General features: G+C 35.9%; 1 protein-coding gene across 2 annotated transcripts in view; it reads left to right on the top strand.

The window, feature by feature from the left end:
- Positions 1-24,083, top strand: part of GXYLT1 (glucoside xylosyltransferase 1) — a 60,254-nt gene that overhangs the window by 28,278 nt on the left and 7,893 nt on the right. For both annotated transcript variants that reach the window (XM_015151455.3, NM_001193857.2), the window contains 5 exon segments: positions 2,141-2,312; positions 5,510-5,635; positions 9,463-9,714; positions 17,487-17,610; positions 17,905-18,077. In XM_015151455.3, the coding sequence (XP_015006941.3) occupies positions 2,141-2,312; positions 5,510-5,635; positions 9,463-9,714; positions 17,487-17,610; positions 17,905-18,077 (847 nt within the window).

The following is a 24,083-nucleotide window of genomic DNA, read 5'->3' as shown; positions in this document are numbered from 1 at the left end:
AGTTGATGCTGTACAAAACAGCGTATGACTATCATGCCTTACTTTTAAAATATTCTCTTGGCCTTTGACTTTGGGGCAAGATCTAGCTATGGGCCAGTAAAGCAATCTGAGCCCATTAATGATTCTTAAATCATGATGCTGTAGAGAGAAGTAGGATCTGGAGGCAGTCACTAGAAAGATGAGGTAATTTAGAATTCTCTTAAAATTGTTGTGTCTTTATTGCTTAGTTTTTAACTTGTCATTGTGGCTTCCACTGTTTTTGAGATGAACTGGATTCATGTCCCTGCTTTATAGACGTAGAAAGCGTAGATAGTCTCCCCTCCACCGATAGTTTAAGTATCCCCTCCGTCATTAGTTTCAGTGTTATGAACTGATGGGCTCAGCACAAAAGAAGGCAAAGGATAGAGGGTACAAACAAGGGAAGAGACATTGCTTGTTTCAAATTACTGTCAACGGAAAATAATAGAGAGCTTTAAAAAGACCCAAGCTGGCCAGGTGTGCTGGCTCATGCCTGTAATCCCAGCACTTTGGGAGGCTGAGGTGGGAGGATCCCTTGAGGCCAGGAGTTCGAGGCTAGTCTGGGCAACATAGTGAGACCCCATCTCTACAAAAAATGAAAAAAAAAATTAGTTGGACATGTTGCACGTCTGTGGTCCCAGCTACTTGGGAGGCTGAGATGGGAAGATGGCTTGAGCCTGGGAGGTTGAGGCTGCAGTTAGCTATGAATGTGCCACTGCACTCCATCGTAGGTGATAGAGTGAGGAGACCCTGTCTCTAAAAAGAAGAAAAAAAAGTAGAAAGAGCGGAGCTTATGCTAACACCAGACATGTGAAAGAAGTGGTACAGCAGAAGCAAGAGGTATTAAAGGTTACTTAAGCCTGTTGGTATACACTGCTGCTCTGTGTTAGAAGTAGATTCCAAAGACGTACTAGTGTTCGACTAGCATGTTTTAGACCATCTTAGAAGTGTTTACATCTTGCTGGGTATTTGGTAAATGGGACTGAATGTGTATTATTAATGTGAAGGAAATTTTTTCTTGTCAGCATGGTTTAAGATTGGATGTAATACTGAAATATTTATGGATGAAATTATGACTGGGTTTGCTTTACAGTGAACTGTTGGTTGGTGAGAGGTGGTATGGGGAGAGGTTTCAGATGAAGTAAGAATGTTTTTAAGGTTTTTTTTTTTTTAATAACAATGTTTTTAAAAAATTGAATGAAAGACTTCAAATCAACCTTTCTCAGTGGGTTCCTTGAGAGAATTAAGCTCTAATTTCCTAAGGCATCTAATGTGAGTAATGAATTTATTTACTGGCAGCCACAATGGTACTAGTTTTGTATTCTCGGGAGAATTGAGAAAGTAGTCATTTTTTGTGTGTTCTGTAGTTTGAAAGGAGGAAAATTGGTGAGAAGAGCTGGTTGAGAGTGTGGAAATACATGATTGATTCAACATTTTAAAAATATTTTGTAATTTGACCTTTGCCCTTTACTTATTTTTTAAATAAATACGTTATTTTTTTTCGAGACAGGATCTTGCTCTGTCTGGAGTAAAGTGGCACGATTACAGCTCACTGCAGCTTCTATCTTCTGGGCTCAAAATATCCTCCCATGTCAGCCTCCTGAGTAGCTGGGGCTACAGGCGCATGCCACCACTCCTGGGTAATTTTTGTATGTTTTGTAGGGATGAGATCTCGGTATGTTGCCTAGGCTGGTCTTGAACTCCTGGCCTGAAGTGACCCTTCTGCCTTGGCCTCTCAAAGCTCTGGGATTGCAGACTTGGCCTCGTTTGTTTTATAAATACAAATTTTGAACTTCAGTTTTTCTTTCTTTCTTTTTTTCCCCTTCCTTCTCTCCCTTTCCCCTTTCCTTTCTTTTTCCATCCTCATCCTTTCTTTCTTCTCTGTCTTTCACAGGGTCTGGCTCTGTTGCCCACGCTGGAGTGTAGTGATGTAGTCATAGCTTACTGCAGCATTGAACTCTTGATTTGAAGTGATCCTCCCGCCTTAGCTTCCCAAGTAGCTGGGACTAAAGGCGTGAGTCACCACATCTGGCCTTGAACTTCACTTTTTGAACATGATGGAAGTACCATGTTGTAAACATATACTAAAACTGTTGGAAAATGTGGTTTTCTTTCCAATTAGGTACAGTCTGAAAATACAGCCTGTTGAGAAAATGCATCTAGCTGTAGTTGCCTGTGGTGAAAGACTGGAAGAAACTATGACCATGTTGAAGTCAGCTATCATTTTCAGCATGAAACCTCTTCAATTCCATATTTTTGCTGAAGATCAGCTACATCATAGCTTTAAAGACAGAGTAAGTATTTGAGACGTAGTCAAGGTTGTACAGTTGAATATTTAATAATATACTATAAGAGAATGTTGTTGTAATAGTCTGTTTTCACATTGCTAGAAAGAACTACCTGAGACTTGGTAATTTATAAAGAAAAGAAGTTTAATTGACTCACAGTTCAGCATTGCTGGAGAGGCCTCAGGAAACTTAGAGTCATGGCGGAAGGCAAAGGGGGAAGTAAGGCATGTCTTACATGGCAGCAGAAGAGAGAGAAAGAGAAAGAATACCACACTTTTAAACCATCAGATCTCATGAGAACTGATGGTTATCACGAGAACAGTAAGGGGGAAACAGCCCTCATGATCAAATCATCTCCCACTAGGTCCTTCCCTCGACACGTGGGAATTACAGTTCGAGATGAGATTTGAGTGGCAACGCAGAGCTATACCATATCAGTTGTTTTATTTCTTCACTGCACAAAAATATTTGTTCTGTAACACCACCCTTTTAAAGTGGGGAGTGCTCCTTGAACCACTTCCATCTGAGTCCAGGTCTAAGGTGAAAGAGGAAGGTTCATTTTTGAACGGCGGTGGGCTACTTAAAAGTAAGTTCTTGGTGAAACATGGAGGTTTTATTTTAGTGACTCTAGTTCCAGGATGCTTTGACTAAGAAGTTCTATGATTTATTTTGTCTGTATCCTTTCCTTGGGAGTGCCTGAATCAGAGCTTATATAAAGGTTTTAATCCTGTTTTGAGAGGAGAGAATTCTTGATTAATAATATGGCGGGAAGTGGCTTCTGGTTCTGATAAGTAAGTTATTTATTTTGGTTTTGTATTAGTTAAAATCAATTTGGCAACAGTGGCAGAAAACCCAAAATAACAGTGGCTTAAACAGGATTTAAGTTTATTTCTCTCTCCCATGAAAGTAGGTTGTCTGGATTATATGGCAGTTCTTTATCTTCAGATACTCTGGCTTCGTCTGACTGTGGCTAAGCCATTTTCAACATGAGGCTTCTGCTTGATGGTCCATGATGACTACTCGGACTCCAACCAATGCACCCATATTCTATTCAACTTGAGGACAGGGAGTGAAAAAGGGCAGTATCCTTCTCTTAAGGGTACTTTCTAGAAGTCATTGTGACATTTCTGCCAGTATCCCATTGGTCTGAATTTAGTCATATGACCATACCTAGCTGTTACAATGGAATATATACTCTTTAATCAGGTCAGCCTTGTAACTTCCTTAACAACAACAACAACAACAACAACAACAACAACAACAAAATATTACTAAACAATAAGAGAACAGATACAGGCAGAAGAAAACATATAAGAAAAAGAAAATTCACCTGAAATCTCACTACCTTTTGTTCTGAGATGGTGGTAAAGGTGATGCTAATGATCATTCATATTTTTGTTCTCCTCCCTCTCTATCGTCTGTTTACATCTATCTACTTAAGCTTTTAAATTCATTTGGATTTTTATGCTTGGTCTAACTGTAAAAAATATATATGATGTTTTTTCAGGTTAAATCAGTTCATTTTGCATATTTAGTGCAAAAATACTAGTTATGAGCTCAGATCTTTTAGTTTTCTGCCAAAAACGTCTATACCTTTTAGTTTTCGGCAGAAAACTAGAAGGTGTAAAAGTTTTCTTACTGTTTAAGTGTTACATGAAAGTATACCTTTTTACTTATTGTTTAAAAATATTTTTAGTGTCTATATTTTTGTTAGATAATTTTGTGAACTTGGTCTCTATCTGGATTGTTTTTTAAAATATTGAGGAATTAATCTTGTCCTAGGGGTTAAGAGAATAGTAATAGACTGCTGCCAATTATGGAAATCTTTGAAAATGTAATAGAAAAGTAAAACATTTATTGCATTATCTTAGATGCAGCCTCTGTGTTGTGTTTACACCTGGCTGAATTGTTTGTGTAACGTATACTATATTTTTAAACTTAGTTTTCCTTTGACTGTAATCATCACTGAGAATGTTTGGTTTTGCTTTTGATGAAAGTATATCAAATATTTTATGGAACATGCTTTTAGTACATGAAAGAACACTGTTACATGTTAAAGTGACTAAGATTTTATTTTGAAGTTGGTATTGAAAAGATCTTTAAGTGATTAATAAGTGGAGCCAGGAAATTACAGTGCTAGTATTTTAAAATAATTCGTAGATAGCTGGGTGTGGTGGTGTGCACCCGTAGTCCCAGCTACTTGAGAGGCCTGAGGTGGGAGGACCACCCGAGCCTGGGAAGTCAAGGCTGCAGTGAACCATAATCATGTTACTGCACTTGAGCCCAGCCTGGGTGACAGAGTGAGACCCTGTCTCAAAAAAATAATAAAATAAAATAAATAAAATAAAATAATCAGAGACAACAAAGCAGAGTGTTGGAAGTAAAGGCATTCCCTTAAACTATGTTGGAAGATACTGTTTTAAAAATGACTTAAACACAATCATAATTCAAAAGAGATCATATTCAGCCTGTACATAAACTACTTAGTTTTTCCCCCCATAGATTGTTTCTTACTGCTCTTTAGGAAATTTGAATCAGTAATTCTGTTGAAATAAGAATGAGAGATATTACTTAAACTGAATTTGAAACAATTCAGTATCTTGAAATCCATTTAGGGTACTAAGTGTAAACATGTTCATCATAGATTTTCAGATATATTTTGCTTTTTGTAGTAATTTTTTTAAAATTGGCATTGGCTATGTATTTATCAGAATGTTTTATCAGAAATATTCAGGCATATTAAAGCTGTGAATTGATGGACAAATTTTTTAACTAGTTTCACATTTGGTATGACTTTGAATGGAAGCATCTGTCATATATACGGTGGTAATAAAATTAGTGCTTAATTTTTCTGATTTTAGCTTGTTAATGGGTTAAGAGAATTTATACATTGGGTAAAGCTGAGGAAGACAAATTTGCAAGGGTCTTTCACCTTTCTGATTTGGGGAGTTGGACCCTGATAACTTTCATTATGCTTCAGATCTTAATGGTGAAGTCTTTCCAGGATCTTATTTTGATTTTTAGATTTTAAATGAAAACAAATACCATAGTGGAACAGAAGAATCTTTCCCTTAATTTTACAGCATAAAATGTATATTATCTTAATTTTTAGCTGTTTTGTTTTATAATCTGTTGTTTTATGATTTTGCAGAGAAAATTCAGGGTGAAACTATACTGGTTTTTTGTTTTTTTAATTGTTTTAGCTTGACAGCTGGTCATTTCTACAAACATTTAATTATACGTTATACCCCATAACCTTTCCAAGTGAGAATGCAGCAGAGTGGAAAAAACTCTTTAAACCATGTGCTTCACAGAGATTGTTCTTGCCGGTAAGTTTTTTCCCCTGGTGTCCTTTTTTTTTTTTTTTAAAATTTGAACCTCACTTTTACACATATGAGTCTCTGAAGAGTTACATATAATTCCAGTTAAATAATTAAATTAATAAATAGAAATCAATACGGGTACTATTTGCCTTTTGAACATGAAAAAATATTCCTGTGGAACAAGTAAAATAAAAACCCTGTTAAGAATGAAAAATTTTTAGTAATTTCTGTTGAGATACCAGTTTAATATATTCAGTTGTGTGGAACTCTTTTATCTATAAGAAGGAATAGAGGTTGCCAGGTCTTAATGGAGCCAAGTCTGTTGCCAGCAGAAGTGCAGTGGCGTTATCACCTTCAACTTGTAGGCAGCATTTCGAGTTTGAGAAATGAGATAGAGTGCATCATTAAATAGCAATTTGTGTCTTATACCAAGCCAATTTATCTATTGTAACTGATACTTAAACAGAAACAAATTTAAGGCATATGAACTCAAAGGGAAAATGGGAACTATTTATTCAGTGGGGCTGTTCTTTGGTAGTGTTCTATGGTGATAAACCTTGATTTTGTTTTTTTTTTTTATATACAAATGTTCTGAAGCAAGGTTACGTCTTTAATTTTGATTTGATTTTACCCAGTTTTAAAATTCACAGTTTAGACCATTATGATACTTAAATACTTACAGTTTTGCAGCTTAAACACATAGAGAATACTTATGGTAGAAATATTGAATTTAAGAAGCACACAAGTTTCCAGAAAGTATATAAATTATGGGGAAGAACCTTCAGTTACTTCTTATTGCTAAGTGGATTAAGGCAATCCCTAGCCACTGCACTCCAGCCTGGGCAACAGAGCTAGACTCCGTCTCAAAAAAAACAAAACAAAACAAAACAAAACAAAAAACTTGGAACCATGGCACTTTGTTAGCACTTTATTAACAAGTTTATTATTGATGTTGTTATATGAAATTTGCCAGATAATTTAATGATGTAATCTAGTTAAATCCCTAAATGGAATTTTAAGTACAAGAACTACTTGAAACCTGTCAAATTGACCTCATACTTTACTGTTACTTCTAATCTTTTTAACCAGATTTAAGTAAATTGGTGCTTTATTTTTTTATAGTGATAAACTTTTTTTTTTTTTTTTTTTTTTTTGAGACGGAGTCTCGCTCTGTCGCCCAGGCTGGAGTGCAGTGGCCGGATCTCAGCTCACTGCAAGCTCCGCCTCCCGGGTTCACGCCATTCTCCTGCCTCAGCCTCCCGAGTAGCTGGGACTACAGGCGCCCGCCACCTCGCCCGGCTAGTTTTTTGTATTTTTTAGTAGAGACGGGGTTTCACTGTGTTAGCCAGGATAGTCTCGATCTCCTGACCTCGTGATCCACCCGTCTCGGCCTCCCAAAGTGCTGGGATTACAGGCTTGAGCCACCGCGCCCGGCCCTATAGTGATAAACTTTTTTGCTGAGTTTTTCTTCCTTTAAAATAGATGCATGAAAAGAACTAATGTAAACTGTAGCAATGCCTTCTTCACCTGAAAGGAATCAGAACTATACATAGGTGATTATTATTTAACCATATGTCTGATTTCCAGCTGGTAGTGGCTCCCAGCATTGAACTTGAAGCTTTATGCAGGTTCTTCCTACTCTGTTAACAATATAGTAATCTGTAAACAGATGTGACACAGATGTAGAATGTTGCTATTAAAAACAATTCTCACTTCACCACCCCTCAAAAAAGTGAGACAGACATACAGATTCCATCCCTTCACACACACCTTTTTTTTTTTTTTTTTTTTTTTTGAGACAAAGTCTTGCTCTGTTGCCTAGCCTGGAGTGCACTGGCACAGTCTCGGCTCACTGCAACCTCTGCCTCTCGGACTAAAGCGGTTCTCCTGCCTCAGCCTCCTGAGTAGCTGGGATTACAGGCATGTGCCACCGCACCTGGCTAATTTTTGTATTTTCAGTAGAGACAGGGTTTTGCCATGTTGGCCAGGCTGGTCTCGAACTCCTGACCTCAGGTAATCTGCCTGCCTCAGCCTCCCAGAGTGCTGGGGTTACAGGTGTGAGCCACCATGCCTGGCCACAGATTCCCTTTTTTTTTTTTTTTTTTTTTTTGAGACGGAGTCTCGCTCTGTAGCCCAGGCTGGAGTGCAGTGGCCGGATCTCAGCTCACTGCAAGCTCTGCCTCCCGGGTTCACGCCATTCTCCGGCCTCAGCCTCCCGAGTAGCTGGGACTACAGGCGCTGCCACCTCGCCCGGCTATTTTTTGTATTTCTTAGTAGAGACGGGGTTTCACCGTGTTAGCCAGGATGGTCTCGATCTCCTGACCTCGTGATCCGCCCATCTCGGCCTCCCAAAGTGCTGGGATTACAGGCTTGAGCCACCGCGCCAGATTCCCTTTTAGTTGAGGTCTTTGACCAAGTGTACTTTCCCTACTCAGGCCCTGCAGTCAACCATCAGTTTTTTTTCCCCAGTCTGATGTTAAATCCGCTGATAGATAAGGGAGGAATGAGGTGATTTCAGCCTAGTAGCTGCTCATGAAGGTGATGGCTTTAGTTGCAGGAGGAAGTAGCAGCTTTGAAAAGTAGCAGAACTAGGATCAAGCTCCTATTATATTCTTAACTAAAAAGGTTTAGATTCACCTATTTATTGAATCTTACTAATAGACCAGGATAGGCAGTAAATTTAAATTTGTAGGAGTCAGAATCTAAAGTTCATGGGTAAGGCAGAAATGAAAAATTATCCTTGGTTGGGCGCAGTGGCTCGTGCCTGTAACCCCAGCACTTGGGGGAGGCCGAGGTGGGTGAATCACTTGAGGTCAGGGATTTAAGACCAGCTTGACCAACATGGTGAAACCCCGTCTCTACTAAAAATACAAAAAATTAGCCGGGTGTGGTGGTGCATGCCTGTAATCCTAGTTCCTCAGGAGGCTGAGGTAGGAGAATGGCTAGAACCCAGGAGGTGGAGGTTGCAGTGAGTTGAGATTGCGCTACCGCACTCCAGCCTGGGTGACAGAGTGAGACTCTGTCTCAAAAAATAAAAAATAAATAAATAAATAATAATTATCCTTAAAGTTCCCCAGGGAAGTCACATGTTGGAGATTTATCTCTTAGAAAGTGCAACATAGCCGGTCTTTCTTCTAAGTCAAGCCTTTACCCTTGCTAGGTGCACATTTTGTTTTGATTCATTGGGATACAGCCTGGAAATAAGAGCATGGACTCTGAATCTGGGTTGTCTGGGTTCCAGTTTGGCTCTACCACTTACTAGTTGAAACTGAAATGATGTAAAGATGCCAGTGTTACAGGCCAAGGGGAATAAGTTCAGAAGATCTTTATTTGTATTGGTTTATTTCTGTATTTATCTCAGGAAATTAGGATTCAAGATATAAATTTACCTAAGCTAATATTATTGCCCATTATGAAAAACATTTCCTCCCTGATCTTTGAAGATTTGGTATTCTCTCAGTTTTTATAATTGAGTATTTGTTTTGGTTTGCTTTTATATCTTCTCAATTTTTATAATTCTCTCAATTTTTATAATTGAGTGTTTGTTTTATATTCTCTCAATTTTTTATTCTCTCATTTTTATATTCTCTCAATTTTTGTAATTGAGTATTTGTTTTGGTTTGTTTTTATATCTTCTCTGAAAGTTAATGTGAAGGTTAGCATAGTATCTTTATATATATGCTATTGTTAAAAAATGACAGATTTAGGAAAGATTACCTTAAAATAATATAAATTAGCTAATCTCTTAGGTGTATCTTATACAATTAGAGGTGCTTTTATGTTTCTTTTTAAAATAGAATTATAGTTAATCATTCAAATATCTCTCCTTGTAGTTAATCCTGAAAGAAGTTGACTCACTATTGTATGTCGACACTGATATCCTTTTTTTACGACCAGTTGATGATATTTGGTCTTTACTAAAGAAATTTAATTCCACACAAATTGCTGCAATGGCACCAGAACATGAGGAACCTCGAATAGGATGGTATAATCGCTTTGCTAGGCATCCATACTATGGAAAAACTGGAGTAAACTCTGGAGTTATGTTGATGAATATGACTCGAATGAGAAGGAAGTATTTTAAGGTAAGTCACTAATACGGGTAGTTGTTAACATTTCTCTAAAAACCTTCTAAATTGTTGGCTTTTCAATTTAGTTTTTAATTGATAAAGAATTTTTCTATTTAGAATAATCTAGAATATTAGAGGAATCTAGATATCTAGATTTATCTAGAAGTGTGTTCATATTATTCTGTTTAACAGCATTACAGTAGGTCAAACCAGTTGACATGACAATGAAGTAAAATAACAGTGCACTAAGTGGTGAACATCATCTCCCTAGATTGCCATTCCAGGAAGCAGATGTTATTTTGTAGTTGTACATTCATAGAATACATAGAATCTAAATTATGATATACCTTAGGGACAACATGGAGTTGCAGTTAAGAGCATAGACTCTGCAACCTGTTTGTTCTCAACCTGTAAAATGGAAATGATAGCACTACCAATGTCTTGGGACTTTTGGGAGGAGTAAATGAGTTAGAACAGTGGCTGACACATGGTAAATGTTATCTATTATGGTGTTATTGGAAGTTAACTTTAAAAATTCCTGCATGTTTCCAGTATTTCAAATTGTGGGGTCAGTAGAAAAGTCAGACTATTTAAATTCTCTGAGTGCGCACTTAGACGACATCAGTATGTGCTACCGTTTACCAGTTTTATGTAGATTAGTTTTATATCTAAATTGCAAGTCACTGTAGTTTGCTTGCTCTGGAATCAAACTGGCTTTCTGTGTAGCTTTGCCTCTTGTGCAGTACTTAACTACTAGCCATTTAGTTAACTTTCAAGTATAAGTTCTCTCAGCTGAATAAGATAATAAACAGACTTAACTAAGTTAATTTAAAAGAGATCTGTTGAAAATTCTTAGTAGATCCTGGCATGAAGTAAGCATTAAAATGTTAGCTAAAAACAGTGACTTCTGAGCAAACACTGTTCCCTCTAGGAGTATAGACTTACTGTTTATTCCTTTATGTCTCATTAGGACTCAGTTAAATATTAAGGGATATCATGTCTTTTATGGTATGAGTATATGTGTACATTTATATGTATATATTTTTGTCATGTATTTTTGATATGGTATCTGGTGGGATGGAATTTATTCTTCCTACATGTCTGATTTAAGCCTTTGCCTCATTTGGAACTGTTTCCTCTTACCTTTGGTATAGGCAGCAGTACTGCTGTAGCCATTACCGTATGCCAACACTTCAGTCTTAGAAGTCTGACAGCTATTACCGGTCACTGTTCTATTCTGTTGATCTGGTAAACTTAGTTTTTTTTTTAGCCTTCCCTTTTCCGAACCTTTTTAAAGTCCTGTTTTAAATTTAGTTTTGTCTCCCACAACTGATTGCATTAATAAGCCCATAATAGGCCCAGTGTTAGGTAACCTTTGCCCTTGTTTAACAGAGAACATCTCTCTTTGGTTACCAAGTTTGTTATTATATATCTTGAATTTTTAAATTTCATGTACTATAAAGTTGTACTAAATATAATAAAACTAGGATAGTAACATGATTGTTATTTTCTGATTGTTAGACTATGCACAGTGATCTTATACCAGAAGATGGTGCTGTAAGATTATCTGCAAAAAAATAATGTGACTTCTCAATAACTGCGTTTGAAATTTATGAAATTAATAGAAGTTTAGTGTTGCAAAGAACTATAGGGATAATATAACACCCTTTGATTACAACTTAAAAATAGCTATATAGTTCAAATCCATTGTTTTTAAAATTATTTTATTCTTATTTTACTTTTTTGTAGAGAACAGTCTCTACAAAAAAAAGAGTTGCCCAGACTGGTCTTTAACTCCTGGCCTCAAGTGATCCTCCCGTCCTGGGATTAGAGGCATGAACCACTGCGCTTGGCTAGATTTACTGTTTTTTTACTTACCTATTACTTATTTAAATATCATTCATAAATACTTTAATAGTTTCTCCCTTTCCCTTTTTCTTTTGTTTTTCTCTGACATGTTCTAAACTACCTAGAGATGTAGTTATGGGGGTTGGAATAATTTCTAAACTTTCAAACCTTTTTTTCTTCTGTACATTACTGACTATGAAAAAAAATACAAGATGATTGGTTGTACATTAATTCAGCAGGTATAATTTACTTCACACCTACTATTCCTATGTTACAAACAACCCTATTCTTGCTCCTTGGAACATACTCAGATTTGCTTCGTTTTCAAATATTATTATACTTAGGATTGTCGAGATGGTCCTACAAAATTTATTGATTTTTAATTCCTTTTCTCATATATTTTTATTTTTCTTGATCTCTATGTCTATAGCAAACATTGTCTTGGTTTTTTTCCTGCCATCTACAGTTTCTAGCACAGGTCTTAAATTTTAGAAATTTAGCAATATAACTGAGTTACTTATAATCGCTTTCCAAACTGTTTTATACAGATTCGCGACTATTGCTTCATGGTTCTTAACCCATGTACAGCCACAATACAAATTTAGGACAAAGGCCATAGTTTAAGTTATTTATTTGTTTTGCTGTCACCTGGTTCTTACCACTCATGGCTGTTCATTTCCAACCTGATGTATTATAGTTATGTATATTAAAAAGTTAAAATAGGACCAGGTGTGGTGGCTCAACGCCTGTAATTCCAAGACTTTGGAAGGCCGAGGTGGGCAGATCACTTGAGGCCAGGAGTGTGAGACCAGTCTGACCAACACGGTGAAACCCCATCTCTACTAAAAATAGAAAAAATTAGCTGTGCATAGTGGTGCATGCCTGTATTCCCAGCTACTTGGGAGGCTGGGACAGAATCACTTGAACCAGGGAGCAGTGAGCAGGGAGCAGGTATCACGCCACTGCACTCCAGCCTGAGTGACAGAGCTACAGTGTGAGTGAGACTGTTTGTCTCAAAAGAAAAAAATTTACATTCAAATACTTTAATAATTAATTATTTAATTAAATAAATATTTTAATTTAAAATTAATTTAAAAATTCTTTTTAAAAAGCATATAATTTTTAATCTCATAATTGTATATTTGTTAGACAATGAATAACATTGATTAAATGATTATGTTCTATTTTACATAATCATATTTGCAGTGTTGAATCCCTATTAGGGTATTTATTTTCTCTCCTTCTAAAAAATGTATTACTGTATTTCTTAACCTTTTCCTGTTTATTAGAGAAAAACCAAAGAGTATAAATTAGACATGGTGGGAATCTTTTCTTTGTTAGTTTACTTTGCCCTTTTCAAATGTCTGTATATTACTTTGTATTTTTTTGTCTGTTTGCTCCACCTACTGAGGGCAGGATGTGTCTTTTGTACAGCTTTTTATTAAGAATATTTAGCATGGTGTCTGACATAAAGTAGCAACTTGATAGATAATTGCTAGCAAAGGAGAGTCAGATGAAGGTTTTAGAAACTAGGCCATGAATGAATTATTGAAAAATACTGGAAAAGAGAACACTGTGTGTGAAGTAGTTACAGTGTTTTTACATATTTGTAAGATGTATGTGATAGAAGACTTTTCTTGTGTTAGTACATAGCTTATGAGAGCAGAATAGTAACAGTGTACATCTTGCCAAAGGACTTTTTAAAGTGAAGTAACTAGTTTTTGGGAATTGATGAGTTCCCACTTTTTTGTTGGATGCTCTTTAATTTTATATGTATGTATAGGACAGGCTGATAATGATAGTCCATACATTTTCAAAGCATGCTTAATTTAAAAAATGAAACTAATTTATCTTAATGTAACATACATGTATTTGGTCATAGGTTTGCTAAATTTTGTAAAATTAGAACATTTTCTGTTTTAAATGTTATGAAACTAAATTATGTTTATAAATATTCAAAAAATTCATTGTAGAATAAAAAGACAGATTTGCTCTTGACATATCTCTCCACACTTTCATGCCTCCACCCAGAGTGACACTATAAACTTGGCTGTGTGTTCTTTGGACCTTTTAAAAAGTGTATTTTGAGGCTAGGTGCAGTGGCTTATGTGTGTAATCCCAGCACTTTGGGAGGCCGAGGCAGGTGGATCACTTGAGGTCAGGAGTTCGAGACCAGCCTGGCTAATATGGTGAAACCCCATCTCTACTAAAAACACAAAAATTAGCCAGACATGGTGGCAGGTGCCTGTAATTCCAGCTACTTGGGAGCCTGAGACATGAGAATCACTTGAACCCAGAAGGTGGAGTTTGCAGTGAGCCGAGATTGTGCCACTGCACTCCAGCCTGGGCGACAGAGTGAGACTCCATCTCAAAAAAAAAAAAAAGATATTTTGAAACAAGCATATGCGTGTATTAGCATTTAGATATAGGATTCTTTTATACATTTTCAGCTTGCTTTTTTCATTTAGTAAATAGTTGACTGGTTGACTGACTTCTATGTCATTATACATAATCACATTTTTAATGTGTGTATGATATGGAGAATGGATGATTTTATTTTCTTTTTTTGTGTGTACCTAGTATGGATATGTAGTTGTATGGCTGAAAATATATTTTAAATTTTGTATTTTCTTGACTATACTACCGGTGTGGTTAAAAATATTTTCTTACAATTTGTAGCCATTTCTGTTTCTTCTTTTGTGAATGGCTGCTTGCCCATATCCTTTGCCCACTTCTTGGTTTTCTCTTTCTTATTCACTTGAACTCTTTTTATATGTAATGCCTCTTAATTAAACTCATTTCTCATACTTTTCATTGGTTGTCTTGGATAGTCTAGGTTATATCATTAGCAGATAATACTAGCGTTATCTCTTCTTTTCCAAATAGTTTTCTAATAGGACTTTTTTCTTTAAGGTTTTTTTCTTTTTTAATTTTTTTCCTAAGACTGCACTGGCCTCTTAATTTTGTCTTTCGTTGATTTTCTTTGAATAGATACATTTCTTGTAAGATATATATTCAAATATATATATTTGATTCATACTGGTTTTTAAAATTTAAATATATATCTATATTTCTCTGTATATTTGAATAGATAGAATCACTTGAAGACTTTAACGTGGTGTTGTGCAAGGGCTCCACCAGTTCTGCCTGTTGAAAGTGTTGCTGGTTTTTGTCCTTGTGTAATTGATATTTTTCTTTTCAGATCCTAAGAATGTTTCCTTAACATACTCAATGACTTATTTCTAAGAGTTATCTTTTCAAATTGTTTCCTTAAGTAAAACTTGTTTTAGTTGTTTTCCAGATTAAAAAAAATTCTGGTTATAATTACTGTTTACTGTGTTCTAAGAAATTTCACACAAGGATAATACAATTGTAGCAGATCAATTTAAGTATGTGGATTTTTTTTTCCACGAATTCTGGCCTTCTCTTTTTTGAAGGATAGATTGTTTATATCATCACTGAATTTACTATAAATTATACAGTAGCTTATAACAGTGTTTCTCAAACTGTGTCAAATAATAAATTTTTAAAAAATATTCAGTATTTTATGAGCCAATACTTTTGTAAAAGATAGATTGCTAGAAAAATAAGTAGACATAAAACTATTCTATTAACTTGCTGTAAAAGTTTCAGAATCTTACTCTTAATTTCTGTACTTAATTACTTAATCTTATTGAGGACATAGAAAAAATTTACATATTAGCACACTATGTGAACTGCACTATGAAGAATACTGGTTTTTACTCTGGATAGTTTAAAAGGGTCACATAGATCTAAAAGGCCCAGTATTCAAGTCTACCCCTTCCAACACCAGGTTCTCAATGGACTCAGTTACTTGCTTCCTTAAGTATTTAACTTTGGGTTTTCAAATAACAAGTTTTGAGCATTAAAAAAAACAAGCATTACATTCAGTATCTGAAAAAGCATTAAATTCAGTACCTTCTTTATTTAAAAAAAACGAAATATAAATTGATGGATTATTGGTATAATATTTTTATTTCAAAAGGCAGCATTGTGCTTAATGGCTAAACAGTAGGAGCTTCCCAGTTAAAATGAAGATAAGGATATCTGTTAATATTACCATAACTTTTTTTTTTTTTTTTTGGAGACAGGGTCTCATTCTGTCACCCACGCTGGAGTGCAGTGGTGTGATCTTGGCTCACTGCAAACGTTCACCTCCCAGACTCGAGTGATCCTCCCACCTCAACCTTCCAAGTGGCTGGGACCACAGGCGTGTACCACCACGCGTGGCTAATATTTTGTACTTTCGGTACAGGGTTTCACCATATTGCCCAGGCTGGTCTCGAATTCCTGAACTCAAGTGATGTGTCTGCCTAGGCCTCCCAAAGTGCCGGGATTACAGGCGTGAGCCACTGTGCCTGTCACTATAACTATTAAGTAATATTTAAATGGCAGTTTTCAGCATGGAGGAATAATAAGCTCCCATGTTAGACAAGTGAAAGAAATAGGTATAAAAAATTAGATAGGATGTAAAATTATTATTTGCATGACATATTTATATCCCTGAAAAACTTCAACCTATTAAAACTACTGTAAACATTAAGGACATGTAATTAATTTGGCTGGGTTGAAAATTAAAATACAGAAATTGCTGTTTTTAAAAGGAGAGTCAAACCGTTTACTGGCTGACTCCAGGGGTTCTTTCTTAAGTAACCTATATGGTCTCCTCCTGAAAACAGTGTTGATATGCCAATTAGTTGATATCCAAGAATAGGAAAATACTTTTGCTAGCAGGGTTGTAATTCTGATAGCAAAGCTTACAGTCATTAAAATGGGTTGGGTGAATCTGTTAGCTCTTCAATAGTATGAGAGGCATCAGGAGACTAGGGTCTCTTTCTTGGAGTGCAGTCGTAATACTGCCAAAGATGCCAGTCCTAACTTGCCTCCCTCTGGGACGGTGAGAGTTTATGGGACTACATACATCTGCTAGACTGGACCCAGTTATTTTCCTTAGCAAATCTTCTTTGACTTTGTATGTCATTCATGTCTTCTTTGACTTTGTATGACATATGACTTTGTATGTCATACATTCATGTATGACATGTATGTCATTGACATGACAGTCATTTGTATGTCATTCTTTACAGAATTCTTTGCGTGCATTTTCTAATGTACAAGTAGCAACCTTTTAGAAGATAAAATGGAATCCTCTCAAAAGAGATAGTATACATAGGAACAAACTTGAAAGAAATTGGCAGTATATATGTATATACACACACATATATATATTTTTTAAATGTAATAAGATAAATGAACACTTAAATAAGTAGGAAGACATATTATGTTTTTGGATAGGAAAATCCATCATAAAAAGGCCAGTTCTCTATGAGAATTTTTTACTACAAGTAGACACAAAGCTCATAAATTTCTGCTGCTTTGTTCATCTTCCCCACTCCCTCTGCAGCCTTGATTTTTGTCAATCATACTGTTTTTTAGTGTTTAACTTTAGTTATGTATGCATTTTTTAACTTGATTTATCAATTTCAGAATGATCTATTTGAACTGCCAATTATAAAAGTTAAGCAAATCAATCTGAGAATAATAGCCATCATGGTAAAAAAATAATAATAGCTAACACTGAATATTTACCATGTGTCAGGTGCTATTCCAAGCACTTTAAATTTATATGTTAACAGTTTTAATCATCAACAACTCTGACGTAGGCACAGACATAGGTACCAAAACTATCTTCATTTTAAGATAAGGACACAGTTACTTTTGCTTTCTTTCCTGACTTACTAGTTTTATCACTGCCACATACAACTTCCTTTTGTTATCTTCTCTTTTACTGGACAGCCCTTCTCACATTTAGGGTTGGAAATGTCACTTGATATTGTGAGGAGTTTGCATTTCTCTTTGTGGCTTTGTAATGGTTACTGTGGGTTACTGTAATATCTTTTGAATGTTTTTATCAACAGAATGATATGACAACTGTACGACTACAATGGGGAGATATACTTATGCCATTGCTTAAAAAATACAAACTGAACATCACATGGGGTGATCAAGATCTATTGAATATTGTGTTTTTTCATAATCCAGGTAATTATCTAAATTCCTTTTATTTGCATTAAAAAATCACAGATAATACTGAGTGAAAAAGGAATACATGCACTTATCTGATTCTGTCTTATATTAATGATTATTGCTATTTATGTTTAAGACAGAGTAAAACTTTTCTTGAATTTTGCTTTAATTGGAAGAGATCTAAATGCCGAACATTTTTCATTAATTCTTACTTGTAAGAGCTGTATTTTTTAACTAAAAGTTTTGCATAATGTTACATTTGTGGAATTAGGGGTATTTGCTTCATTGTCTGGTCTTTTCTTTATGTAGAAAGCCTTTTTGTTTTTCCGTGTCAATGGAATTATCGACCAGATCATTGTATATATGGAAGCAATTGCCAAGAAGCAGAAGAAGAAGGAATCTTTATTCTTCATGGGAACAGAGGTGTTTACCATGATGATAAGCAACCAGCATTTAGAGCTGTTTATGAAGCACTAAGAAATGTAAGATTTGCCTTTTCTGTTTTTTTAACTTTGTGTTTGAAAATACTTTCAAGCTAATGGTTAGTTTACAAAAATAGTACAAAGAATTTTTATACACCCTCAGCCTCATCTGTTACTAACATTTTGCCTTACTTGCTTTGTCATTGATTCTCTCTCTACTTTTTTTTCTGAAAACAATGTAGTTGTTTTTTCAGAAAACTTAAATTTGATTGTAAGTTGCATACATTAAGGTCTTTTACCCCTAAAAACTTCGGTTTTTTTTTTAAACTAATTAAAGGACATTCTCTTATTAACCACAGTACATATATCAAGCTAGAAAATTTAATACTGATGGAATACATTAATCTGCCATCCATATGGCTTTACTCTCTTTGAACTAGAACAGTTTCTCAGTCTTTGTCTTATATGACATTGGCATATTTCGACAATAGAGCCTCTTCACCCCTTTTTTTTTATTAGAATGTTCTTCATTTTGGCCTAATGCTTCCTTACAATTAGATTCAGGATATACATATCTGCTCAGAATACTCTATAGGTGGTGAGATGTCCTTCTCAGGCTCTCATAGTCATAGTCCCCTTTGTCTGCCCCTTGCTGGTGATGTTGATTTTGATCAGTCAGTCAAAATGTCGTTAATTTTCTCCACAGTGTAGTTATTTTTCCTTTTATAAGCAGCCTATGGGGAGAACCTTTTAAAATCATGTAAATATTCTGCTTCTCATTAAAATTTTCCTACAAGATTTAGCATCTGTTGTTCTTGCTCAAAACAATCTTCACTATGTTATTTGCAAATTGATGATTGTTCAATACTAGCATTCCTTCCACATACATCATTTGACACTTGGCATGCATCTGTAAGGAAGAGCTCTCCCTTTTGCACATATATTGACGTTTATATAATCAGTATGAACCCTTTGATACTTATTTTCTCCAGTGATTTATAATTCCTTATTTCCTTCTAATTATGTTGATGCTAAAGTTGTTCCAGATATGGCCACTGGGAGCCCCAGTGGCTACTTCTTGTGCCCCTTTGACATGTGCTCATGACTTTTTTTGAGTACCTCCTTTATTTTCTGTTCCAACAAAATATTCCAGGTTTATTTTATACTTTCCCTGCCCTACCCTTGAAATTAGTCATCTGTCAAAGGAGCTCTGCTTCCCTTTAGTAGGCTCTGGATGTTAAGCATGTTTATTGCTACCATGGTCTCATTGCTTCTGAGCTTTCTCAGTGGCAGAGCTAGGAAGTATAAGCATGCACACATGATGTTATGTGTTCACACCTGATTCTCTAATTCCAGGCCATTCTTCCAAGGCTCTTCTTTGCTTTCTTCTACTCTATATTTTATCTCCTTTCTTCCACAGTTAGAATCCTGACTTCTGTCAATAACACATTTTCTCATTTGCTTAATCCTACAATTATTTAAAATAATTTCAGAAATGTTGCATTCATACCATTGTCTCCACCCCCAAACCAACTTACTAAAAATGGCTTAGGATTTGTTTTCAGTCCTTCCTCTTCCTCTCCTCTGCTCCCAGACAAGGGTGTGTACTCAATACTGTATTCATAAGTTACTTGGATTAGTTCTTTTTTTCTGATCTTTCAGTGTGATTATTTCATTCATTTGAAATACAGTTGGATTCATTTGTTTCCGTATGCTTTCAGTTTTAGTTTTTTTTCCACTATCTTTGTTGATATAATTGCATTTTTTGATAGGGGGATATTAATACACTTCACAAAGTCAGAATTACATAAGAGTTTACTCTCATGTAACCTGTTATCTTAGCCCTTTCATTCTAACTGCCCCCTACCTCTATAGGGTACCAATTTCATTGTTTTCTGGTTTATCCTTCCTGTGTTTTTAATAAGATGAGCAGATGTATGTTTTGTTATTTCCATTTTTTTACACAAAAGGTAGTTTAGTGTATATCTTCCTTCATTCTTTGCTTTCTATACTTAAAATATTCTGGAGATATTTCTCTCTCTCTTTTTTTTTTTTTTTTTTAAAAAAAAAAACAACTGTATGGTACTGTATTTTATGTATGTACCAGAGTTTATTCAACCATTCTCTATGTTTGGACATTTTGGTAGTTTCCAGTAGCTTGAATTATAAATAATGCAGCAATGTACAGTAAGCTGTGTCATATATATATTTGTATTGTTGGAAGGCGAGTCTTCATGGTAAATTCCTGGAAGTGGGATTATTGGATTGAAATTATTACCTGTGTTCCTCCGTAGGGATTGTTTGTATTCCTGCCAATGATTTATGAGACAGTCTGTTCCCCACATCCTCATCAACAGAGTATAGTATTAGGCTTTTAAAATTTTGTCATTCTGATGGGTGAGAAATTGAATCTTAGTGTAGTTTTAATTTGCATTTCTCTTTTGAGTGAAGTTTAATCTTTTTATATATTTATGAACTATTTTTATATCTTTCTGGGGGTAAATTTTCTTTTAAATGTTTCACCTATACTTCTATAGGTTTTTAAAAAATAACTAATGAAACATAATTTATATGCCGCAAAGTTCACCCATTTAAAAAATATAATTCAGTAGCTTTTAGCATGTTTGCAGAATTATACAACCATCATTATTACCATGAGGGCGTTTGGGCTTTGTCGCCCTCTCCTTCCTTTAATTGTTAAAAGTTCTTTGTATGTTAGGAATATTAGTACTTTTCCTGTGATACATATTGTGAATATTTTTCTACCAATTTGACTTATTGTATTTGATGCCATTCACTTGTATAATATTTTTCATGTAATAAGTTTATCTTTTTTTTTTTTTTTTTTTAATTAACAACTGGGTCTTGCTCTGTCACCCAGGCTGGAGTGCAGTGGCACAGTCATGACTCATTGTAACCTCTACCCCCTGGACTCAAGCGATCCTCCCACCTCAGCCTCCTAAGTAGCTGGCACTATAGGCACGTGCCACCACACTCAGCTAACTTAAGTATTTTTTATGGAGATGGGGATGTTGCTGTGTTTCTCTGGCTGGTCTTGAATTACTGGACTTAAGCAATCTGCCAGCATCAGCCTCCATAGTGGCTGAGATTACAGGCATGTATCACCCAGGCTGGCGTGCAGTAGTGCGATCACAGCTTACTGCAGCCTCGACCTTCTGGGTTCAGTTGATTCTGTCACCTCACCCTCCCGAATATCTGGGACTATAGGTGCATGTCACCAGGCTTGGCTAATTTTTGTATTTTTTGTAGAGATGAGGTTTTGCCATGTTGGCTCAGGCTAGTCTTGAATTCCTGGGCTCAAGCAATCCTCCTACCTTGGCCTCCCAAAGTGCTGGGTTTACTGGGATAACTCACCACACCTAGCCTAAAACCCTTTTTTTTTTTTTTTTTTTGTTTAAAGTCGTTATCAGAAAGCTTTTTCCAATCTACACTTGGGTTACAGAACAGGTTATAGAATAATTCCTCCATATGCTGTTTCATTTATTACATTCAGACCTTTGCTCTGTTTGGAATTTACTCTTTTGTATTGGGTGAGGAATGGATACTATTTGACTTTTTTCTAAATGGCTATCCTTTTGTCTCAACACCATTTACTTAAAAAATCTATCTTTGGGTGGGTGCACTGGCTCATATCTGTAATCCTAGCACTTTGGGAGGCCAAAGTGGGCAAGGTCAGGAATTCAAGACCAGCTCAGGCAACTCCTTCAGCCCAGCAGTTTGAGACCAGCCTGGGCAACATAGTGAGACTTTGTCTCTAAAAAACAAAATAAAATAAAAGGCTGTCTTTAACCAAAAGATTTGAGATACTGACATTATCATAAATTCCATTTGTAATTTCTGACTTTTCTGTTTTGTTCCATTGGTCCGTTCATTTGTACACTAATAACACACTATTTTAATTATAAAGGTGCTTTGCTATGTTTTAATATCTGATGGGGCTACTCTCTCTTTATAGCCTGTTTTTTTCAGTGTTTTCTTAGCTATTGTATATTTATTTTTCCATAAGTATCAAATCCATTAAAAAATTAAATCTTGTTGGTATTTTTAGGCTGGGCACAGTGGCTCACGCCTGTAATCCCAGCACTTTCGGAGACTGAGGTGGGCGGATCACCTGAGGTCGGGAGTTGGAGACCAGCCTGGCTGCCAAAGTGGTGAAACCCTGTCTCTACTGAAAATACAAAAATTAGCCGGGTGTCGTGGCACGTGCCTGTAATCCTAGCTACTCGGGAGGCTGAGGCAGGAGAATTGCTTGAATCTGGTGGGTGGAGGTTTCAGTGAGCCGAGATCGCTCCCTTGCACCATAGCCTGGACAAGAAGAGCGAAACTTTGTCTCAAAAAAAAAAAAAAAAAAATTGGTATTTTTATTGGGAGTGTATTAGCTTCATATATTAACTCAGGGACTGCTAACGTTTTGATGGTGTTGAGACATCCCAACTAAGAACAAGGGCTGTCTTTACATTTGTCTTTTAGGAATGTTTTATAGCAAGCCTGTCCAGCCTGTGGCCAGTGGGCCGCATGCAGCCCAGGACAACTTTGAATGTGGCCCAACACAAGTTCGTGAAGTTTCTTAAAACATTATGACATTTATTTTGTGATTTTTTTTTTTTTCTTAGCTCATTATTGTTAGCGTTAGTGTATTTTATGTGTGGTCCAAGACAATTCTTCCAATGTGGCCTAGGGAAGCCAAAAGATCGGACACCCCTGTTTTACAGGTTTTTTCCTGTAGGTTTTGAATATAACTTAAGTTTATGCTTAAGTATTGTCTTTCCGTTGCTTTCGTAAATAAAGTTTTGTCTTTTAAGCATTTGCTTTAAAAGTTTGGAAAAAAATTATACTGCCCCTCTTTCCCCCATCCCCCAATTGTCTGTTTTCTCTTTTCTTCATGTTCTCATTAGTTACCTTTTATGTAATTAGGGTGGATTGATGGGGGACATGATTAATACTTCATATACCTCTCGATGGGTGCATGAACCAGATCTCTGTGAATGTTAAGGACCAAGACTTGGGGCAAATTCAGGGGAGGTTTGGATGTATGCTGTTACTTAACAAGTTGTATCACTATCTATGTTAGCTGTTTCACTGTTACTAAGGAAGAAGTATTAATACATGTGATCACGCAACTCTCATTTAGATATGCTGTCTGTTCTGCTAGACTGTTTAATCTTACATGGGTGGAAACAAAGCAAATAATGGGAGTGCTACTTTGGTTTAAATGTGGAGGTCAGGAGAAAAGCCGATGACCCCTGTTTACTAGGTTCTCATTATTTGATAGTGTGAAATCCTCTGGTCTATATAGCCTCATCGATAGCAGTGAGAATAAAAACACATAACTACAATCCATGGTGACAGAGATTGTTCTAGAACTGTGAAACAGAGTGTCTCAGTTTTGCCTTGAAGGGCCAGGGAATGCCTTCTTGAAGAGGAGGCTTTTGAAGTGGGCCCTGAAGAATAAGTAAGAGTTTGCCAGGTGGGTGGAGGCAGTCTGGGCTGAGAACTGCCTGAGAAAAAGGTTCAGAGGCTGTGAAAAGATCCACGGAGAGGTCAGGCATCCATCTGTTAAGTGTGACTGGAGTGATGGATGAAAGTCAGCAGGGTCCGAAATGAAGTGGATGTGGAGATGATATGCCATGTTAAGGTGATGATCTGCCATGAAAAGGAATTAAAGTTTTCTCCCAGAAATCTGTTTCTTAAACTTGATGGTAGACAAAATGCTAGCAGCATTGTGGGCTACGGTTTTAGTGTATTATTAGCTAAGTTTCTCCTATAAATTTGACAGATGCAGCTTCTAAACAATCAGTTTGTCATGGTATGACTATACTCACTGATGAATTATAAAATTTAGTGTTGATGTTCATTTTAATGTAGCAGGCCTCGTATGCCTTCAGAAATTAATACTGTATTTTAATAATGCTTTTTTATGGGTTGTCAGAAGGTGATAAAAATGAAGAAAAGTGCTTGTGGGGTTCTGAGACTTTGCAGGATAGAAGAGAAATGCATTCCTATAAAAATGAGATTCCTTTGTTTCCTTTGAGTATTAAAAAAATC

The sequence above is a fragment of the Macaca mulatta genome, chromosome 11, assembly GCF_049350105.2.
Source record: "Macaca mulatta isolate MMU2019108-1 chromosome 11, T2T-MMU8v2.0, whole genome shotgun sequence".
Classification (NCBI taxonomy): domain Eukaryota; kingdom Metazoa; phylum Chordata; class Mammalia; order Primates; family Cercopithecidae; genus Macaca; species Macaca mulatta.
Note: the sequence above shows the minus strand (reverse complement) of the source record. Positions and strands in the feature narration are given on the sequence as shown.